Source organism: Taudactylus pleione, unplaced genomic scaffold (assembly GCF_031769625.1).
Source record: "Taudactylus pleione unplaced genomic scaffold, aTauple2 ptg000177l, whole genome shotgun sequence".
NCBI lineage: Eukaryota > Metazoa > Chordata > Amphibia > Anura > Myobatrachidae > Taudactylus > Taudactylus pleione.
This window is the reverse complement of record NW_028284579.1, coordinates 3262650-3286479: the sequence shown is the minus strand read 5'-3', so window position 1 is coordinate 3286479 and position 23830 is coordinate 3262650. Positions and strand designations below refer to the sequence as shown.

Below are 23830 nucleotides of genomic sequence, written 5' to 3'. Positions count from 1 at the left end.
TGGTCTCTCGCCTATTTAATACTTAATTGGTGAGAGAGGTCACATACGTGGTGCCATCATGTCTGAAAGTGATTTTCCCCTCCGGCTACAGTGTACCACGTGCAAAGTACCGTTAGCGGAGGGGGAGGGTAGCGCGGAGGGCCTTTGCCGGCAGTGTTTGTCCATGGCGCGGCCTATTACGGTTACAGCACCGGTACAGGAGCCGCCCTGGGCTTGTTTCGCTCAGGCGTTAACAGCTTTAGTGGGCCAGTTAGCTCCGCAGCCCGCGTTTACTCCGATGGGTTTGTCCCAGCAGTCTGTGGTGTCGTCACCCATGCAGGGGTTCCCACGACAATTGGTGGTACCCCACAGTCTCCCTATTTCCCCGCTCCCGGGTTCTCAGGAGCCAGCGTGGGTTAACTCCCTGACGAGTTCTGTACAGCACTTGTCGGATGTGTTGCAAGGGGAGTCTGTGATGCGGTCTCATAAAAGGCCGGTGGCGTCTCTGTCCGCTCCTTATGAGGATGACGAAGGGACGTCTGATGATGGGGAGATTCTAGATCCTTACGATCAGGAACCTCTCCATACTAAGGACGCTGATGCTAAGTCCAAAGTATATATTCCTGGACTTATTCGGGCGGTCCGCACAGCCTTGGTGATTGAGGACGAAGTTCCCCCAGCGGCTAAATCTAAGTATGCCTTTTTCAAAGATGTGAAGGGCGATGCCACAGTCTTTCCTCTTTCGGGTCAGTTGGTGGACCATTTAGAGGAGGCGTGGAAACAACCTGGCAAAAGATACCAGCCGCAGAGACGCCTGGCGGTGGCTTATCCGTTCGCGGATAATTATTTTGCGAAGTGGGAATCCCCTCCACAGGTGGATTCTCACGTGACCCGTCTTGTCCGTAGTGCCACATGTCCTCCCTTAAGGATGCTACGGACCGCAAGGTAGAAATCTGCCTGAAGTCCGCTTATTCCCTTGCAGGGGGGGCAGCACGGCCGGCTATGGCCATTTGCTGGGTTGCCAGAGCGATGGAGCGCTGGGCGGATTCATTAGAGGCTTCTTTTGAATCCGACTGTCCGGCCGATCAGGCGGAGTTGATTGGCAATCTCCGTGATTCGGCCACCTACATCAACGAGGCGGCTCTAGACATTAGTACTCTGGTGTCTAGAATTTCTTCAGCAGCGGTAGCTGCTCGTCGCACCTTGTGGCTGCGATCCTGGAAGGCGGACGCAGATTCCAAGAAAGGTCTGGAAGCGTTACCGTTTACCGGAGAAGTTCTCTTCGGTCCGGATCTGGATAAGATTGTGGCCACGCTGGCGGCAGCCAAATCTGCCTGTCTCCCGTCGGCCGCTGCTCCTTCTGGTTCGGGACCATCGTCCTTTCGGTCATCTAGGGCCCAGGGCAGGCCCAAACCACAGTCGTTTCCTCGACAGGCTGGCCCTAAGAAATCGGTCAAGCCCCGGAAGCAGGCATGGAGTACCAGACGTCCGGCCCCCAAGCCAGATGACAAGCCTGCGGCCTGACGGTCCGGGCCTCCCTTTGGGGGATCCCAGGGTGGGAGGCCGCCTGCTACAGTTCGCCCAGTGTTGGTCGACCACTACGACAGACACTTGGGTTCTGGAGGTGGTTTCTCACGGATACGCCCTCTCCTTCCGGCACAGACCCCCGGCTCGCTTCTTCACCACGGGTCTCCCATCAGACCGGAACAAGGCTACGGAGCTGCGGAAGGTATTGCACACTATGCTCCAGGCTGGAGTTATAGTGGCGGTTCCATTCTCCCAGAGGGGCCAGGGTTTCTATTCAAATCTATTTTTGGTACAGAAACCCAATGGGTCATATCGTCCGATTCTCAACCTCAAAGCACTCAACAAGTCTTTGCGGGTCCCGAAGTTTCGGATGGAGACCCTACGGTCCATCATTCTGGCGCTGGAACCTGGGGACTACTTGGTGTCATTGGACATACAGGACGCTTACCTGCATGTCCCTATTCTTTGGCGCCATCAACAGTTCCTCAGGTTCGCAATCAGCAGCGACCACTTCCAGTTTCGGGCGTTACCTTTTGGCCTGGCAACAGCACCACGTGTTTTCACCAAGGTGATGGCGGTCATGGCGGCTTCTCTGCGGCTGCAGGGAGTCCGCATGTTGCCGTATTTGGACGACCTGTTATTGGTGGCAGGATCTCCAGAGCTCCTGTTACGCCACTTGGACCTGACCATTGCACTGCTGCAACGGCACGGCTGGCTAATCAACTGGCAGAAGTCCACTCTAATCCCGTCTCGGAGGATTCTGCATCTTGGAGCCTTATTGGACTCGGGACAGCAAAGGATCTTCGTGACGGAGGACAAGATCTCTGCTTTACAGTCAAGGGTGCGCAGTTGTCTGCACAGCCGCCGGGTGTCCTTACACTCGGCGATGAGGTTACTGGGCTCCATGGTGTCGGTGTTCGACATGGTGGAATACGCCCAGTTTCACTCCAGACCTCTGCAGCACCTGATCCTGTCCAAGTGGAACGGGCTGACTCAGTCTCTGAAGTCCCAGATGATTGTGCTCACCCAGGAGGTTCGCCTGTCCCTTACGTGGTGGTTACAGACGACCCACCTCAACAAGGGACGTCCGTTCTGGGTTCCAAATTGGGTCCTGTTGACAACGGACGCCAGTCTTCGGGGCTGGGGAGCAGTTTCGGGTCCACACTTGTTCCAGGGCAGGTGGACGCCGACAGAAGCGGAGCTTCCAATAAATATCTTGGAACTCCGTGCGGTCTTCAATGCTCTCCAGCAGGCACAGCGGTTTCTCCAGGGTCGCCCGGTGCAGGTCCAGTCGGACAACGCTACCACCGTGGCCTACATAAACAGGCAAGGAGGAACTCGCAGTCGGGCGGCTCTCGTAGAGGTCTCTCGGATCCTGGTTTGGGCGGAGCGCAATCTTCCGGCCATATCAGCGGTCTTCATCCCGGGAGTGCTCAATTGGGAGGCGGACTTTCTAAGTCGCCAGGACGTTCATCCGGGGGAATGGTCCCTGCACCCGGACGTTTTTCAACTACTGGTGGACAGGTGGGGTCTTCCAGAAATCGACCTCATGGCGTCCCGGCACAACAACAAGTTGCCAGTGTACGGGTCTCGCACAAGAGACGAAGGGGCGTCTCTGGTGGATGCTCTGTCCGTCCGGTGGACGTTCCGGTTCGCATACCTGTTTCCTCCGGTCTCCCTTCTTCCACGGGTAATCCGGAAATTCAAACAGGAAGGAGGGACGCTCCTGTTGATAGCTCCCGCGTGGCCCAGACGGCACTGGTTCTCAGACCTTCAGGGTCTGTCCGTGGACATTCCTCTGCGGTTGCCGCTACGACCGGACCTTCTGTCTCAGGGTCCTTGCCTTCACCCGGACCTGACTCGGCTGTCTTTGACGGCGTGGCTGTTGAGACGGCCATGCTGAGGTCCCGGGGGTTTTCCAGCTCTGTGGTGCGTACCATGTTGCGAGCTCGGAAACCGTCTTCCGCGAGGATATACCATCGCGTGTGGCATACGTTCTTCCAGTGGTGTCGACCGAGAGGTTATGCACTGCGGGAGTTTCGTCTGTCTCGGATTCTCGCCTTCCTGCAAGCGGGACTAGATCATGGGCTTCGCCTTGCTTCTTTGAAGGTACAGGTTTCGGCCCTATCTGTCTGGTTTCACCGTAGGATTGCTACAATCCCGGATGTGCGCACCTTTATGCAGGGTGTTCTCCGCATTCAGCCGCCCTTTGTTCCACCTGTGGCGCCTTGGGATTTGGCTGTGGTCCTGAGGGCTCTCCAAGGACCGCCGTTTGAACCACTGGGCTCAGTGGATCTTAAATGGCTAACAGCTAAGACTGTTTTCCTTCTGGCCATTGCTTCGGCCAGACGTGTTTCTGAGTTAGGGGCTCTTTCTTGTAGACCCCCTTTCTTGGTTTTTTATGGGAACAGGGCAGTGCTCCGCACTCGGCCCGAGTTTCTTCCCAAAGTTGTTTCCCAGTTTCATGTTAACGAGGAAATAGTTGTTCCGGCCTTTAACTTACCGGGTCTTTCCGTGGGTGAGGCCTCTTTGGATGTTGTGCGGGCCTTAAGGACTTATGTTGACCGCACTTCTTCGTTTAGGAAGTCAGACGCTTTGTTTGTCCTCTATGGCTTCCGTAAAAAGGGTTGGCCTGCTTCAAAGCAAACTTTGGCAGCCTGGATCCGTATGGCTATTTCTGAAGCTTATCTTCATGAAGGCCTACCGGTCCCTCCTTCTCTGAAGGCTCATTCCACTAGGTCTGTGGGTCCTTCGTGGGCAGCTCGACGTGGTGCCTCGGCAGTTCAGATCTGCAAGGCTGCTACGTGGTCTTCTGTCCATACCTTCGTGAGGTATTACAGGTTTGACACCTTCGCCTCTCAGGATGCTTCCTTCGGGCGGCGGATTCTCCTTTCTGCACAGGAGCGTCCCCACCCTTAAAGGATACTGCTTTGGGACATCCCCAAGGTATCCTGTGGATACCCTATGGACCCTGAAGTAGAAAATATGAGATATGGTAAGAACTTACCCTTGTTATCTCTATTTCTACGAAGTCCATAGGGTTCCACAGGACTCCCGCCCTGTCGCACCTGTGCTGCAGATGGGCTTTGCTCTGGTCACCGGTTTTCCGTCTCCCTCTGGTGAGAATGTGATTCTTGTATGTGTCCAGATCTTTGTTCTCTCTCTTCCTTCTCCTCCTCCGGCCTATGGCTTGGTAACTAACTGAGGTGCCTTGGCCTGGGGGCGGGTTATAGGAGGGGGACCTAGTGCATCCTGGGAGGCTGAAAGCTTAACTCTTTGGTGCCCTGCGACTGACGTCACACCTATACCCCAAGGTATCCTGTGGAACCCTATGGACTTCGTAGAAATAGAGATAACAAGGGTAAGTTCTTACCATATCTCATATTGTTACAGTGTTACAGCCTCTAACGTAGTGTTTAGCATGCAGATACACCTACAGTCACACACAGAACATAGGCATGCTGCATATCATTTTAATCTGCAGAAGCTGCTTGCGCTATTCACACCGCTGTGCGAATAAGACACATTTGAAGGTAAAAAGTTGCACAAAAGGCGTTCAGTGCTACTGAGTCACGCCACGGCATGGCACGACTAGTTGTATGTGGACCCATCTGTATGTGTAATAAAGTGTAATGACACGGAAAAAGTATTGAATCCGCTTACTGAAATTTATTTAAAACTTGTACAAAAGCCTTTCGCTGTGAGAATAAGACACATTTGAAGGTAAAAAGTCGCATGAAAAAACGCTCAGTGCTGCCAAGTCATACGGAGCTCGACTTGTACCGCATGGAGGATAGATCTATGTGGACACATCTATACCTTAATTCAGTGGTTCTCAAACTCTGTCCTCAGGATCCCACACAGTTCACTTTTTGCAGCTCACCCAGCAGGTGCACACGTGTATTCATTATTCACTGACACATTTTAAAACATCTACAGGTGCAGCTAACTATTTCACTAGTAATTATGTGAGGAGGCCTACAAAACATGCACTGTTTGGGGTCCTGAGGACCGAGTTTGAGAACCTGTGCCTTAATTTATGGACATCTGTGGTTTGATTTATTTGCATGTGTGGATTGCATGGGTTGTTGCTGACATTTGGTGAAAATTTCATTACAATAACCCCATTGCAAATATATTTACTGAGAAAAATGTCGGTGATCAATAGTTATTTTACCCGTTGTATGTATGTACTGTATGTATGTATGTATGTGTATATGTGTGTATATATATATGTATATATATATATACAGGGAAGCAAAACTGAAGGGCACTCAACAGGACTTCCACAACCTAGGTAGATATGATCAAGAACTCAGGCAGAGCTTTTATTAAGACATGTCTTGATAAAAGCACCTTCTGCTGAAACGTTGACAGTACATCTGGCTCTGCCTGGTTTCTTGATCATATCTACCTAGGTTGTGGAAGTCCTGTTGAGTGCCCTTCAGTTTTGCTTCCCTGTATTATACCTTCTTGGTTTGTTGTGGCACCGGGGCAATACTTATATCCTTTGGAGAGTGCCGGACTCCTACAGGTTTTATTTATGTGTGTGTGTGTGTGTGTGTGTGTGTGTGTGTGTGTATACAGTCAGGTGCATAAATATTGGGACATTGACATAATTTTCATATTTTGGCCTCTATTCACCACCACAATGGCTTTGAAATGAAACAACCAAGATGTGCTTTAACTGCAGACTTTCAGATTTAATTTGAGGGTAATTACATCCAAATCAGGTGAACGGTGTAGGAATTACAACGGTTTCTATATGTGCCTCCCATTTTTTAAGGAGCCAAAAGTAATGGGACTCAGTGGCGTAACTAGGGTATTTGGAGCCCAGGGCAAATTTGAAAAGGGAGCACCCCCTCCCCCCTAACATCCCGAGATGTGCGCGCGCCGAAGGCGTGGTCACTTAAAAATGGGGCGTGTCAACATGACACACCCCTTTATTTTCACGCTGGACATTCCTATCCATATGCACCTTACCCCCAGTAGTACCCCTTATAAAGTACCCCCAGTATGCAGTTGTGGTCCATCTTATTCAGGCCCATAGTAGTGCCCCTTATACAGTATCCCCAGTAGTTGACCCCCTTATACAGCCCCCAATTAGTTCCCCTTACTCAGTACCCCCAGTAGTGGCCCCCCCAAATGCAGTGCCCCACGTAGTGTTCCCCCTTATGCAGTGCCCCCAGTAGCAGTCCCCACAATGCAGTGCGCCCAGTAGCGGTATCCCCTTATGCAGTGCTCTTTAAATGGTGCACCCAGTAGTAGTCCCCACCCCTATGCAGTGCCCTTTATATAGTGCCCCCAGCAGTAGCTCCCCCCATGCAGTTTTCCCAGTAGTGGTCCCCTTATGCAGGCACCCTGTAGTGATCCCCCCTATCCAGTGCCCCCTGTAGTCCCTATCCAGTGCCCCCTGTAGTGGCCCTTCCTATTATTACCCCCAGTAGTGGTCCCCCGAGTGCAGTGCCTCTAGTAGTAGGCCCCTTTTATAATGCCCCCAATGGTAGTTCCCCCCAAGTAGTAGTCCCCAGTAGAGTAGCCCCCACCCCAGTAGAGGTCCTCCCAATGGCGCCCCCGGTAGTAGCTACCCCTCCCCCAGTAGAGGTCGCCCCAGTAGTAGCCACCCCCCTCCCCCGTTGAGCAGATAGATTAAAAAAAAAAATATATATATATATATATGTCCACACAGGCGGCACTCTGTCCTCCAAATATAACAATACAAGAGGTGTAATGTATAACACCGACGTTTTGGAGCCTTTAATATAGCCCCTTTATCAAGGTACAACACCACAATACAAATGACACAAACATTTATACTCACTAGACTCCACGTGTGCTGTCCGTGCCGCGCGCTGTCCATGGCCGGGTCCCCCGCTGATGACATCACCCTGCCTCTCCTGCACACCGGCGCTACAACAGCGTCAGCCCCAGGAGAGTGGAGACGCCCACAGCCTGGTCTCCCCTCGTCATGACAACGCGTAGTCACTGGACCACAATAGAAAAAACAAAGACATATACAATAATACATATATCACATTAACAATACAACATATAATACTTGACACAATCAATCTGCAATATTAGAGCAGTCGATAATTTACTTGTAAATACTACAAAAAGACCTACTGAACTCAGAGAGACAACTTGATGATGTTTCCATCGTTATCTGAACATCATAAACGATGACAATATCATGACAATTGACAATCATAAAATAATGTAGATAAAGTTGAAAAGATAAACCAAAATTGAAAAAATATGGAAAAATATGAAAAAGATATTGAAAAAATATATATAAAAATACCATTAACCATATTCCCTGAGCACACTGCCAGTATCAGAAAAATATACAAACTTAGAAGTATCCTTGTACCCATAGCTCTAGAGATAGCAATGTAATCCTAAATTTTCAAAACAGGTGAACGGTGTAGGAATTACAACGGTTTCTATATGTGCCTCCCATTTTTTAAGGAGCCAAAAGTAATGGGACTCAGTGGCGTAACTAGGGTATTTGGAGCCCAGGGCAAATTTGAAAAGGGAGCCCCCCCTCCCCCCTAACATCCCGAGATGTGCGCGCGCCGAAGGCGTGGTCACTTAAAAATGGGGCGTGTCAACATGACACACCCCTTTATTTTCACGCTGGACATTCCTATCCATATGCACCTTACCCCCAGTAGTACCCCTTATAAAGTACCCCCAGTATGCAGTTGTGGTCCATCTTATTCAGGCCCATAGTAGTGCCCCTTATACAGTATCCCCAGTAGTGGACCCCCTTATACAGCCCCCAATTAGTTCCTCTTACTCAGTACCCCCAGTAGTGGCCCCCCCAAATGCAGTGCCCCACGTAGTGTTCCCCCTTATGCAGTGCTCCCAGTAGCAGTCCCCACAATGCAGTGCGCCCAGTAGCGGTATCCCCTTATGCAGTGCTCTTTAAATGGTGCACCCAGTAGTAGTCCCCACCCCTATGCAGTGCCCTTTATATAGTGCCCCCAGCAGTAGCTCCCCCCATGCAGTTTTCCCATTAGTGGTCCCCTTATGCAGGCACCCTGTAGTGATCCCCCCTATCCAGTGCCCCTTGTAGTGGCCCTTCCTATTATTACCCCCAGCAGTGGTCCCCCGAGTGCAGTGCCTCTAGTAGTAGGCCCCTTTTATAATGCCCCCAATGGTAGTTCCCCCCAAGTAGTAGTCCCCAGTAGAGTAGCCCCCCCCCAGTAGAGGTCCTCCCAATGGCGCCCCCAGTAGTAGCTACCCCTCCCCCAGTAGAGGTCCCCCCAGTAGTAGCCACCCCCCTCCCCCGTTGAGCAGATAGATAAAAAAAAATTATAAAAAAAAATATATATATATATATAAGTATATTTACCTGAATCTCTGCTCCTGGTCCTGCTCGCGACGCCACTCCCGCCCGGGCTGGCGCGCTCAGCATTATGGGACAGACAGAAGTCCGGCTCTTGCAGTGGGTGCTGCTGCAGTCAATGAGAGTCTATCTGACTCTCATTGACTGCTGTTTAACACACACATCGCCGCCAGCGCTGGCGGCGATGCGTGTGTTATGCACAGCCTGAGCCCACCTCCTAGCGCTATTGGGCAAGCGCTCAGGGGGAGGGAACGGGCTCAGGTGTGAAGCACAGGACCGGCGCTGGAAGCCTAGCGCCGGTCCTGTGTAAATGTGTAGCACTGACCGCACTCATTGCGGTCGGCGCTACACTGGCTAACTAGGGCGGGCGGGCCGGTACCGAAGCCGGCGGCGCCCCCCCCGCGCCGCCGGTCCAACGGCGCCCAGGGCATGCACCCCGCTCGCCCTGCCCTAGTTACGCCACTGATGGGACTATCAACTCAAAGCTATTTCATGGACAGGTGTGGGCTATTCCCTTGTTATTTCATTATCACTTAAGCAGGTAAAAGGTCTGGAGTTGATTCTAGCTGTGACGTTTGCATTTGGAATCACTTGCTGTCGACTCTCAATATGAGATCCAAAGAGCTGTCACTATCAGTGAAGCAAGCCATCATTAGGCTGAAAAATCTAAACAAACCCATCAGAGAGATAGCAAAAACATTAGGTGTGGCCAAATCAACTGTTTGGAACATTCTTAAAAAGAAAGAAGGCACCGGAGAGCTCAGCGGATGAATGACAGAATTATTTCCCTGGTGAAGAAAAACCCCTTCACAACAGTTGGCCAAATCAATAACACTCTCCAGGAGGTAGGTGTATATGTGTCAAAGTCAACAATCAAGAGAAGACTTCACAAGAGTGAATATAGAGGGTTCACCACAAGATGTAAACCATTGGTGAGCCTCAAAAACAGGAAGACCAGATTAAAGTTTGCCAAACAACATCTAAAAAAGCCATTACAGTTCTGAAACAACATCCTATGGACAGATGAGACAAAGATCAACTTGTACCAGAGTGATGGGAAGAGAAGGTGTATGGAGAAGGAAAGGAACTGCTCATGATCCAAAACATACCTCATCAGTGAAGCTTGGTGGTGGTAGTGTCATGGCGTGGGCATGTATGGCTGCCAATGGAACTGGTTCCCTTGTATTTATTGATGATGTGACTGCTGACAAAAGCAGCAGAATGAATTCTGAAGTGTTTCGGGCAATATTATATGATCATATTCAGTCAAATGCTTCAGAACTCATTGGACGGCGCTTCACAGTGCAGATGGACAATGACCCAAAGCATACTGCAAAAGCAACCAAAAAGTTTTTTTAAGGCTAAAAAGTGGAATGTTATGCAATGGCCAAGTCAATCCCCTGACCTGAATCCGATTGAGCATGCATTTCACTTGATGAAGACAAAACTGAAGGGAAAATGCCCCAAGAACAAGCAGGAACTGAAGACATTTGCAGTAGAGGCCTGGCAGAGCATCACCAGGGATGAAACCGAGCGTCTGGTGATGTCTATGCATTCCAGACTTCAGGCTGTAATTGCCTGCAAAGGATTTGCAACAAAGATTAAAAAGTGAAAATTTGATTTAGGATTGTTTAGTTTGTCCCATTACTTTTGGCCCCTTAAAAAGTGGGAGGCACATATAGAAACCGTTGTAATTCCTACACCGTTCACCTGATTTGGATGTAATTACCCTCAAATTAAATCTGAAAGTCTGCAGTTAAAGCACATCTTGTTTGTTTAATTTCAAAGCCATTGTGGTGGTGAAAAGAGGCCAAAATATGAAAATTTTGTCAATGTCCCAATATTTATGCACCTGACTATATATTATAAGGGCACAGTCGTGCCCTAATATTAAGGACTCAAAAGAACAGAATTCTCCATAGAGAATTCCGGAAGAGGGGGACATGGTGTTTAAGGGGCTACACCTCAAAATCTATTGGAGGTACGAGCTGAAATTTGACACGGGTGGGTAGAACTGTCTCTCAGTGCTGCATGCCAAATTTCAGGGCAAAAAAAAAATAAAAATGAGGATTTGGGAGTAATCTAAAGTTCAAACTGTCAGTTTTTTTTTGTTTTGTTTTTTGACACTCAATTAGGACCACTTTACTGCTGTTCTCTATGGGGGATTTTTGGGAAGGCATAAGTCAGGGTAGTGGGCGAATTTAGAATTGAGGTTTGTTTTGTTAGGTAGCTGTTGTTCCAGGGTAGGTGCTTTTGGGGTTCAGGTAAATTAGAAAGTTACAGAAGATGAAGACCTGGGGTGACGGCAGCCATGAAAAAGAGCATAAATACCGCCTCTCCCCAGGTGAAGATTCCGAAGCCATGGCGGGTTGGCGCCCTCCAGGTGAAAACGAAGAAAGTCCTGGGGTGGTGAAGTGCAGACGAAAAAATCGGTGTAGTCTTCATTTTAATATTACTTTTACAGGTGTACTACAGGTACCAGTGGGCCCTAAATGCCCCATTTGCTGGTACTTGTGGGGTGGCCCCATGTCCTTTTTTTAATTTTTGTATTTTACACATATTCAATTTTTAACATAGATGCATAGATGGATCTCACTGATACATCCATGCATCTGTGTCTTGTTGATTTTATTTTCTCAGATGCATGCTCTGCCGCCTGCTGATGCCCCTGTGCACTGCCCCACTACTCCGCGCTGCCGCTGCCCCGCACTCCTGCGGCCTTCCTCCACCTGCGCTAATGTACCATTTGTTGCCCTTCTCCCTTACGGTTTCACATGTCCCATTAAGGCTTTTTAGACCTGATCTGAAATTTCACAAAACCTATTGACTTTATGCCACTCAAACTTAAAAAAACAATGAAATTCCAATCATTAAGGGTGACTCCTTAATGGACATGTTCCGTGCGCAATATAAATATGGTATGCCATCACACCCTGTGGTTAACTGCAGATTCAGCACTCTCACAGAGTGAGATTGCTATCACTCACAAAATGGTGGAGCTGCTAATTCACAGAATTGTGTGCTCATTGGATTACACACATGCAGTCTATGCAACTGAGGTCTGCGCAGAAATTCAGATCATGTCCAAGAAGCCTTAATGGGAAATGTGAAACTGTAAGGTTGTCTACTATGGACACATTTTTATATATATATATATATATATATAAAAGTAGAAAAAAAGGGGGGGTAGCACTCACCAGTCTTCTTAAAAACATCTCTTTATTATATCTCCGTAAAAATGTTACAACATTTAAAAATCCGACGTTTCGGTCCTGTGCATGGACCTTTGACAAAGGAGATATAATAAAGAGATGTTTTTAAGAAGACTGGTAAGTGCTACCCCCCCCCTTTTTTTCTTTTTTTCTACTTTTGCATGAAGAGGATTATTGTGATCCCATATGGGTGTGTCACCCCAGCAATTTATTATTGAAGACGAGAGTGTGGACCTATTTGGACTATATATATATATATATATATATATATATATATACATATATATATAGAAAGGGAAAGGCGGCACTCACAGGTCTGATGAAATGAAATAATCAAACGACAACTGTGTCTACCTTGTTCAACGTTTCAGTCTCACATGACTTTTATGAAGAACACAATTAAAAAAACAAATACACATACCTTTATGGTGGAATGTCCAAGGTGATTGGTGCAGTGTAATGCTCCATGCTGCTGGGGGCCAGAGTCTGACATCATCACTGTGCTTCAGACACTCAGGCATCACACAGGATAAAGCAGTCTGATGCCCCCGGTGGATAGGAGGAAAAATGAGCCCTGTACATCGTGGATATGTGTGATACAACCATACCACACTGGTCTTGCCCAATCTCCGCTGAACTTGGAAGCCAAGCAGTGTTGGGCCTGACTAGTACTTGAATGGGAGACCTTCAGGGAAGATCCGGTGTTGTAAGTACTACTTAGAAGTCTCCTATATACCCAGGTAGCACACAGGAGAGTGATATGATATGTCACAGATGTTCCCTTTGAATTCTGGCTAGGCCATTTCCTTGATTGGACATTTGTGCACATCTGGAGTTATAAGAATATTCAACTTGTTCATTTTTTTTGGAGCTTTTTAATAACATATTTTGTGTACAATATTTTTTTGTAAAAATTTTTTTTTGATAATTGATTTTTTCTATTGATTTTTTTTCTATCATGTTTTTCCAATACTGTTGAGTCATCTGTATGTTCTCTTGGTGGTCCAAGTTATCTTTGCATTTATGCACATGTTCATGTGTTATCATATTTGTGATTACCTGAGCACCTCTTTGGGTTTAGCTCTGCTGGGTCTTCCTGTGTTCCATGTGCTTTTATTCTCATAGCCTCACGGTTGTCATATTTGTATACCATGGATTAGTCTTCACCACAGACTATATTGCTTTAAGTCTTCTTTTGTGATTCTTTTGCTACATTTCTTTATTAGGATGTATTCTACAGTCATTCATTTCTTTACATTCTGTGGCACACATGTATATATTTTTTGTCGTTTTATCTCATATAACTATTCTGATGCACATGTTTTGGTAGATGTATTCACCAATATATTCTTTTTAGGATCCTTTCGATGGTATACTTGCCTTTTATATATAACGGTATGGTTACATACTTAGTTTTTTTATCTATATCATCTTCATTTTTTATTATCTTTTATATATGTATTATTATTCTTATTTGTTTTCCACTTGGAATAATAGTTTTACATTTTCACTTTATTCACATTCACTATTAAGGAAGACAGTGGTGTGGAGTTTTTATGTTCCTTCTTTTTATAGGAGCGATTTGAATTTTGTTATTTTGTTTCTTCAACTTTTTGATGTGTGGGCATTGACCCACACCTTGCAAGTTGCATTATATATGGTGATACGATGTTGACATTTAATCATGTTTAGCACTGCATGTCAGTGCCTCACTATCTATTCACACATATCCACGATGTACAGTGGTCATTTTTCCTCCTATCCACCGGGGGCATCAGACTGCTTTATCCTGTGTGATGCCTGAGTGTCTGACGCACAGAGATGATGTCAGACTCTGGCCCCCGACAGCATGGAGCATTACACTGCACCAATCACCTTGGACATTCCACTATAAAGGTATGTGTATTTGTTTTTTTTCATTGTGTTCTTGATAAAAGTCATGTGAGACTGAAACGTTGAACAAGGCAGACACAGTTGTCAAGTTTGATTCTTTCATTTCATCAGACCTGTGAGTGCCGCCTTTCCCTTTCTACATATGTAAGTGGGTGTTCTATTGAACTTCCAGGAAGGCACCAAGGCAAGTAATTTATTTTGCATTTATGTGGAGTGCCAGCCATTTGACTATATGTATGTATGTATGTATGTATATATATATATATATATATATGTGTATGTCAGTGGTTCCCAAACTATGCGCCGTGGCACCCTGGGGTGCCTCGGGAAACTTGCAGGGGTGCCTCAGGCTGGTGGTCCAGCACCAAATAAAATTATTTATGGTCAATGTAATGTAAATATGAGGACAAACAGAAGCTAAAACCTGTCCACCAGCACATAACTGAACCTAAGGATGACAGGTAAGCACAATTTACTTCACTTTACTAAATTTTTTTCCTAATTTCTCAATAACAAACTTTCGGCTTAGGGGTGCCATGAAAACAATACTGATGGTCTAGGGTGCCACGATTCTAAAAAGTTTGGGAACCACTGGTGTATGTACACACACACACATTCACCCAGTCGCGCACACATAGTGGGCTGGTCTGGCTGAGGGGGGCCTGGCTGGCAGCGGTGCTGACTTTGTGCCGACCTGCCAGCTGATTACATCTGGCACACCGGCAGGCAGACGTGGAGAGACCGCGCTGCTGGTCCCAAGGCAATCTGAGATCGTGGACCAGCAACCAACCAGGAGCCGCTGCCACGAGCCTCAAATTGGCTCGCGATCGGCACCAGATTCAAATTGCAACGGCGCTGTCTGTCCATGTCTGTCACTGTGCCAGCTGTAATTAGCTGGCGGCCCGGCAGCAAATCCACACCTGTTGGCTTCTGATAGCACACATGGGCAGGCGAGAGACTGCTGGAGGGACACGGGGGAGTGAGTTTCTGAAGGGGGTATAATGTGTAAGGGGCACTACTATTGTGTGGAATAATGTGTTATATGGGGCACAACTACTATGTGGCATAATTTGTAAAGGGCATTACTGTGTGGTATAATGAATAAGGGGCATTACTGAGTGGCATAATGTGTAAGGGACACTACTGTTTGGCAAAATGTGTTTAAGGGGTGGTACTGTGTGGCATAACCTGAATGCCACACAGAATGGGCTCTGTGTGGGGGCAAATATGTGTTGTTTTTTTTAACCTCTGGGGGGGGCCCTTTTAATCTCTTGGCATGTGGCCCACAAAGTTCTAGTCCCTTGCATGCAAACACAGAGGGTTTTATATGGTCACTTTAAAAATAACTCTGGATTTAATATGAACTTTGCCTGAGTCATAAAGTTTGTAGCTTTCATACAGGTTTTTGGTAGACTGTCAATTCCCACTGGAGCCAGCACCCTAACCTGTGTAGTGTAAGAGTGTCCCCATTTTCAGGGATTGTGTGATGGTATGTGGCCCTGACTAAGTTCATACCTAAGCAAACACGAGAGAGAGAGAGAGAGAGAGAGAGAGAGAGAGAGAGAGAGAGAGAGAGAGAGAGAGAGAGAGAAAACATTTCCACTACTCCTTACAGTACAAAACATTGCACAATTTGGATTAAAAGGTTAATAACAATGATTGCATCAGCAGTCAAAATACACAAGTATGTAGCGCTGGCTGAAGCCAAACTTTTGGTGTCGCTGTTGCCAGTCGGGAGGAAATGATGGTATAAGTGAGGACAGGGAAGAGGGCCCTGGGCATACACTATACAATTATCTGCCCGTTCCGGCCGATATCAGCGGATTGACAAGATAATTGTACAGTGTAGGAGGGTGACTGATCTGAAAATATTGAGCAGTAGGGCATGCCGGTACCGTCCAGCATGCCCATTCCGTGCAATATTTTCTAAGTGAAAGTCGTCTGCATCGGGCAGTGTATGTGCAACAGACTGACATATCCCCTGTCACTTCACAGAGAAAGGACCAGGGAAATGTCTCCTCCCCTGGGGAGGAGCGCAGATATCGTGGCCCGTACACTGTGCATTATCTCAGTGTATGGCCACGATATCAGGATGTCAGCTAAAATGCCTGTCTTGCAGGCATGTTATTTGTACTTGTATACCCAGTATAACACTGTCATTTTGTTTTGACATTTAAATTTGTATTTATTTTAGTTTCATATTCATTACATTGTATCCTTTTGAGCACATTCATTCCTGTTCTCTTATGATGGAAATAAGGGACTGGATGCAATTTATGATAAAATATAGACCATCAGGGGTGTGTGCTATTTGAAAAATGCACTACTATTTCCATGTGGCATATATTTTGGCTATCTAGTTGTGCTAAATTTGGCAAGTAACAAACATTTGTATGAAAATAGTCTTACGAACATTGTACATGCTGGTCCCTCTGGCATATATCAGATGTATAGGTTGGAGATGAATGGGCATGGCACAGATAATTGACTCATCATACCTCTGCTGTACAATACCACATTGTTGTAACTGTGTTGCTGGCAGATGAGGGAGTGGGTTTGGGTCACAATGATGCATTTTTTAGCAAATTGCATCATCGGTCCTCCAGAACGCACACTTAACTAGGGAAGTAGATGGTATCTGGGTATCCAGGAAAGCTCCTCAAGATCTAGGAGTCTCCTGAAAATTCTGTAAGAGTAGGTAAGTATTGTGATCACGCGTTCATAATTTGTTAGAATAGAAAATGTAATTTCACCTTTACGTAAAATACGTAAAGGTGAACATTTGGTTCACAAAATGAAATATAAAGCAACCAAAAATCGAATAAAGAATCTTTGTAAATATTAACAAACAGTACTGAAAAGTTCTTTGTGATGCTGAGCTGTTATATTATTTACTCATTCTACTTTCTGTTTACTCACTTGGGGTCCAGTGTGCATTGGGGGTTGGCAGGAGCATTTTGTTAGCTCTTACTCACTCCCACTGGCAGTAGTAACACATTACCTTTCTTAAAAGAAAAAAAAACACCTGGGTTAGCAGCAAAGAGAGTGTGGCAGACTCTGTGCCCCCCTCCCTTTCCCCATTTTACACACACCCCTCCCCACTCTTGCTCCTGCAGCCCAGTATTTTTGTTCCTGACAGGCAGCCCACTGTCCATAGACAACATTGACACGTAGTATAACACTAAACCTGAACTTTCAGTTATGGCTACAACTCTCTCAAATGTATATTTATCTGTTTAATAAATGCAAGTCATCGTACAATAAAGGTTAAATGACGATGACTGCAAGAAAAACTGCACTTTGCATTCATTTATGACTAAACATAATAAAATAATGTTAGTCGGAGAGAGAAGCATTGCAGAAAATAAAGAAGTTTTATTTATGCAATCAGTTGAATATTTTACTTTAAGGAGATTAAGTAAAATGTTTGCGAACCTGCTATTTGTTGACTTAAACTTTTTGGCTGTCATTCTGTCTAGCAATTTGTCTATTTTCGGCTCCTCTCCCAGTGAGGAAATTTAAATGAATTTTAGGGCTGAGTTTTTTTATCCCTCCAGAGCTGAAAGATTAAAATGCTCTTATTGTAAGGATGCCATCATAGGTTTGGATTCAGGTTGTTAAGGAAAATGCCTGTATGGTACTGACAAGTCCATGTTACCATTGGCAATCATTTCTACTGCCTTCATGTCTTTTCAGGTTAATGGCACCAAGTATTCATTCAAAGAAGTTGGTTTATTCGTTGTTGTCATTGACTCTTGCACTGGATCAGTAAAAGAAACTGTGTTCTTCTCACAAGATGATTTTGAGCGACTGGAAAAATATTTAGAAAATAAAATTCCGCAAAGGTATTTTTTTTTTCTTGTTTATTGAAAACTTATTGTGGCTTTATTTTATTTTTTAAGTTCGTAAATATTAAAACCTTAAAATAGCTCTAAGAATTGAATGTATAATGGAGTGTAACAATTACAGACAATCCCTCATAATGAAATATTGCAAAACTCTGTATATAAAACTAAATAATTGTCAGTTAGGTGGAGTAGTCATTATACTAAAGACTATAATGAATTTGTTAAGTTTAAAAGCAGGTTTCAATGTTAGTAACCCATATTTTTCTTCTTTCTGTTCAAGCCCCTGCTTCACCTGTCACTGTAGCACAAAAGAAATTCACAAAATCACAAATTAATCTGAGAGCTATATACTACGGTTGATCCTAGTTCCCCTTCAGCTGAAGGACCCTGCCGTGATGTGAAGTGAGGGCGGGAGTTCGGTTCCATGACCTGACTGCAGTTATTTTGTCTCAACTGTAGTATCTGGCCACCAATAGTAGAAATTTGTACCTTTGTGGGCACGGTGGTTTGCTTTGCTCGCCACATGTTACTATTCCCACTCTATGCCCACGTGAAGGGTCCTGTAGCTGAAGGCGATCTAGCCGCAACCTATATACTACCTTTAATATGTAGACAAATGTATGTTCTGTGACAAAAGGAAAGAAAATAAAGCTTTAGCATACAAACTAACCGTTTGATCATTGATTGCCAACTTACACAGGATGTTCATTGTACTTAAGATTTTGCTCTGTGTGTAGACTGAGACTCTGTCTCTGTGTTAAACTTGCACTTAAATATTACTATGCTTTTTTTTTCTAAACTTTCATTTACATTTTTTAATGAAGCACAAGCATGATTAAAATGTCAACATAATATAAATTCTACATATCATTTATTTATGACATTTTAACAAATAACACTTACGCATTTATATATGATTTATCTTGGTCTCACAAAGTAAACTCCAGCAGATAAGTTATCTGGGCCATGCATCTAGCGTGCCAGTCCCCGTTTCCCTGATGCTGATTCGTTCTGCCGTTCGGCAGACTCTGATGATTGTCGATTTCTCTGGGGATCGGCAAAATCCAACATGTTACAAATCCCTGACTCACCAATTCCAATCATTTTTAGGTCACAGTCAGCGAATTGAGATTGTACAACAGATTAGATTTGTCGATCACCCCACCCAGGCATTGGCTGAACGGGGAGTTGACCCGATAGACACTAGCTGTATGGCCATCCTTACATGGGATTAAAGATCTTTTATTAAAGCACAGCTATATTTTTTCTTGAGGAGATTCTTTGCTGGTTAGATGGTTTTGTTTAACATGCATCATTTTTCTCTATTGCTTTCACTTACTAGATCAATAGTCGTTTTAGCGTCACGGGGATATATTGTGGATTATGGTAATGTTGCACAGTCATTACACACTCTTGGAACAGCTAAACCAGCATCTCTTAAAAACAAAGGTGAGTTCTGCTTGAAATTTCCCTTGTAATATAATGAGGAACAGTTACTATAATCATCCATTATATCTGTAAAACACCAGTGACAGACAGTAGTGAAGAACACTGGGTTATCTGTTTAGAGCCATCAACGTGAGCTAGCCAAAAAATGTTAACATTTATAAAATTGTTTAATAATATTATGTAGTCATTGTACCCACTGCTGCTCACAAGAGTATGGAACCTGAGAGGAGATACTTATCACTTATGGTAGCAAAGCCTAAGTATAATTGTGCACTAGGAAAATGGGGAAATGTTCATTAGTACATTTTATTTTGGCCTTAAGTACAGTGTTTTAAGCTGATTTAATAATGTACTTTTATGAAAATGTTCTGTTTTTCAGGAAGCATTGCCTTTGTAGGATTCAATGGAAAGTTTAAGCCATCCTGGTCAAGACTATTTACGAGTCCTGCTGAGCAGGGCTTGGGACTACTGGATAGATATATCCCTCTACAGCAGGAAGCATACGAGTGCCGAAGAACTAACACAAATAAAAGAAAAGATGTGGATCTATTGAAGAAAGCTTTAAAGACACATTAGATTAATATATGCCTTAAGGGGCAGGTCAGACAGAAAATGTGAACTAACTTATTTAATTTATGGCAAGTACACTGTTATCCAGCCTAAATCATTTTACTGTATTATTACAGAGGTGGGCCTAAAATCTAAGCCCCAATGCCTATGCACCTTCTAGTTGTATATAATCATGAATTATTTTTTGACTGTTTTGTAAAGATAGATTTTGCAGATGTTATGATTTTTTTTTCCTTTGGTGGTTTTGTATGTGGTGTAAACTGTATTTTTATACTTTTATATTACTGATATTTTATGGTGTTTATTTTATGGATTTGACTGGAAGTGTTTTAAATGTATGTTTCTTTGCCCCATGGGTTACTTGAAAGATATTTATCATTAAATTCTTTCTACACGTTACTTGTGTTACTCTCTGAACTTTAGAGGATCATTTTGTGGTTTAAATTATCGCAATAATTCAGACTTCATTATGCTAGTAAATAGTGTCTCATGAATTTGCCAGGCCTATGACTAATAGGGAGGCAGTGCCTATATGATGCCCACTAAATGTTCACCTCAAAGAAAGAAGGTGCCACCTTATTGTACTGATTACACCATTAGTTCTTGTATGACAAAACTATAAAATTGCCACATGAGCATATGTTAAAAATACATTTTGGCGTCGGAAGCAGAATATTAAACATTGTTCTATTTCATGCTTCTGATATAGCAATAATTTTATGGTGCTCACCAAATAAAATAGATTATTTTAAGGAATATACAAAAACTGGGGAATCGTTTTTTTTCTATTCCTTTTAAAGATGTGATTAAAAGAATAAAAGGTATTTCACATGTCCACATTTTTTGAACAAGCACTTCTGGGTAATTTATCAAATGCAGAAAAAACATCATCTAAAAATTCTGCCGGCTTTCACATTTGCTGAACCCTCATAAATTGTATTATTTTTTTTTTCCTCATCCAAATACTGATTTTGACCCACATTTATGTTCTACTACATACAAAAGCAACATTGGGGCTGTTTTTATCACAAGTACGACTTATAGGTTGAGGCTTTATGCTATTTGTTTGTGTGCTATAAAATACGCCTAGGTTAAGCATAAGGCAGCCATTTAAAAATAGTGTCTGATTTGTTCACCACAATTTTGTCAGGCAGTGGCATAATGGGTATGCAGTCGGGAAGCCAGCGGACCTAATCCCGACAGCCGGCTTCCCGACTGTCATATCCCGGCAAGGGTCTAGAGACAGGTGTCCCGATCGAAGGGACGCCCGGCGCCAAGTGCGGATAGCCGCGGGGGAGTGGGAGGGTTAGGTTTAGGGCTCCTGGGGGGACTTAGGGTTAGGCACCCCCCAAGGAGGTTAGGGTTAGGCTAGGGGAAGGGGGGGTTAGGGTTAGGCACCCCCGGGGGGAGGTTAGGGTTAGGCACTTCCCCGGGGGACTTAGGTTTAGGCAGCGGGGAAGGGGGGGTTAGGTTTAGGTACTTAGAGGAGGATTAGGGTTAGGTACTGGGGGGGAGGTTAGGGTTAGGCACCCCTAAGGGAGGGTTAGGGTGTAGAATTAGGTTAGTTGTACTTACATTAGGGATGATTGCGATTTCCACTGCTGCAGGGATGCTGGTGTTGGGATTCCAACCAAATCATACCGATTCCGCATAATGATACTAGTGGATCAAAAATTTGATTTGAGGCCCAACCTTACTAAACTGCAGGAGTGGAGCACACTGTAGTTTTGTTTATTTATAGCATAACAGGAGCATAGAAGGTCATGGGACATCTGCTATCTAAAAACACCTCCATAAAAGGCAACATATAAACACTTACAGCTTATTAAAATATTTTGAGGACAGTATTGAATATGGCCTACATTCTGTATATTTCAGTACATACCAGAAGTGCCAAGACATTTCACCAGCTCATCCTAGAATTACTTGTCCTGTGATTAGTGATATTTTTGTCACACTAATGATGTAAGTAGAAACAGTTTACGCAATGTGCACTTGACTTTGTCTGGATTCGGAAATTAATACCCATATTGTAATCTAATACAAAACAAAACCTTTTAAATTAAATTAAATCAATTATTCTTTGGTAGGTAAACTTCAGAATAATCTAATTAACTGCAGCGGTAGTTTGGTTTATACACTGCATTACAACCTGAAAGATTGTGTGTGTGATTCCAATTGTTTTATTACTTTTATTGGGATATTTATGAATAACTGTACGAGGTGTTAGTTTGCTGCCAAATGTAAAAATAATCTTTTAACATTATTCTGGTGAAGATATAAATAAACAGTTTGAATGGTCCTGAAGCGTAGTTAGTCTTTAGTACTCCTTTTATCTAGGAAGACTGTAATATAATATCCCAGAAGATAAAAACAAAAGAAGGTACGGTGAATACTGATTGTCTCTGAAATATATCCCCTTTTGGATTAACACTCGCAAAAATCTCTGTGAGATGTTCATTAAAAAGGTTTCTTTGATTTTCCTTAAGCAAACATCTGGCATACACATCTATAACCCGACATTCTAATATCATCCTCCTGGGAATACACTCACCAAATACTGTATAAGAAGGATGCATTCACTTAAAGGTTTCTTTCATGGATGTAGCCCTCACTGGTAATTGAAATCCGCATGCAGTCCAACGATTATCCAATTAAAATAATTTATAAAAAATTTCTTTAAAAAACTTCCTATAGGTCAAATTTACTTACAAGTACTGGATAACAACATAAGATGGAGTCAGGGACCTCTCTCCAAACCTGGGATGGAAAGGATCCCACACAGCATCAGATGGTAAAAGCAGTCATCACTGGTAAAAATATAAATCAGTCCTTAATTTTAATCAGTCTTCAAAGATAAAAGGAGTATACATGTACTAAAGACTAAGCACTTCAGGAACATTCAAGCTGTTATATCTTGTACAGAGGACGTGGTGTTCCAGAATCTCGGACTGCAGTTAGGGAGCGCAAGTTACAACTAATTTTTGGTTTTTCAGATATGGTTCTGGTGAAGAAAATCTGTTTCTGGCCTCCCATTAAGCTAATGTACATCGCTAACAAAAATGTTGGTGTTGTAAATTTTACCATATTAGTAAATAGAAGAGATTAAACTGTAAATTTAAAAGCTGTTTGTAGCAAATAACACTTGGATGTCAAAAATTTTCTTCGTAATTCGAGTCCAGTAGTTGCTAAAATGACACTAATAACTGCAGTGGAATTTCTTTAGCGGACAATTTGACATCTTTGTGAACTACAGCTTTAGCACTATAATCTTGTCTGCAGCTCTTTAAAATGGTTTGTGGTCCTGTTTTATGGCTACTGAATATTTCAATGTTCTGGCTTTCACATGCCCTTTAAATGAGTAAAGCACCCCAGGGAGTACCTAGTGCTTTAGTACCATCTGCTCATAGGTACACAGCAGGGGTGTATATTTGTTTTTGCTCATTATTTGTAATGGTGGTAGAAATTTTAGGTCAAGATTTTAGAGCCTCCCAGCAGGTTGAATGCTGTGTAATCATTATATACTTTGACACTTTTTATTGCTGTCTCTTTCTTGTGCAGATTCCAGTTATCTCAGACAAAACATTTAACAACAATTACATGGAGATTCTGTCTCCCAATTTTTAAATACAAAATATTCTCATATGAAACTGCTTAGTAATGAAAATACTGTGTACTTAAAGTATTTAATAAAGAGTTAATCCTTGTGCAGATAGCACGATTATCCTGTAACTGTTCTATGCTGTAAATGTAATGCATTCTTGTGACAAAGTTAGAATACCAATTTATAAATTAGCCCAAAATAAAGTTCAAGAAACAAATAGCTTCTCAAACTGGTTTGTTGAATCGATACAAGTGTTAAAATTTACTGGAATTTCTATCATTTTAAAATTACAACAGCTTTCGAGCATGTGTGAATCAGTTTGAAAATAGCAGAACTTATTAATATATTTTAAGTGTTTTAATGGCGAAGCTCAAATGTCAAACAAAAGTTGTCA

The 23830-nt window shown here is 43.9% G+C and overlaps 1 protein-coding gene and 1 pseudogene across 2 annotated transcripts in view; both read left to right on the top strand.

The window, feature by feature from the left end:
- The window catches only part of CEMIP2 (cell migration inducing hyaluronidase 2), a 120789-nt gene extending 100558 nt beyond the window's left edge, over positions 1–20231 (top strand). For both annotated transcript variants that reach the window (XM_088475712.1, XM_088475714.1), the window contains 3 exons: positions 17662–17810; positions 19156–19262; positions 19642–20231. In XM_088475712.1, the coding sequence (XP_088331838.1) occupies positions 17662–17810; positions 19156–19262; positions 19642–19838 (453 nt within the window). In that variant the 3' untranslated portion in view covers positions 19839–20231. The remainder of the gene's footprint in view (positions 1–17661; positions 17811–19155; positions 19263–19641) is intronic.
- LOC148520496 (5S ribosomal RNA) lies at positions 12667–12785 on the top strand (annotated as a pseudogene).
- Positions 20232–23830: the final 3599 nt, after the last annotated feature.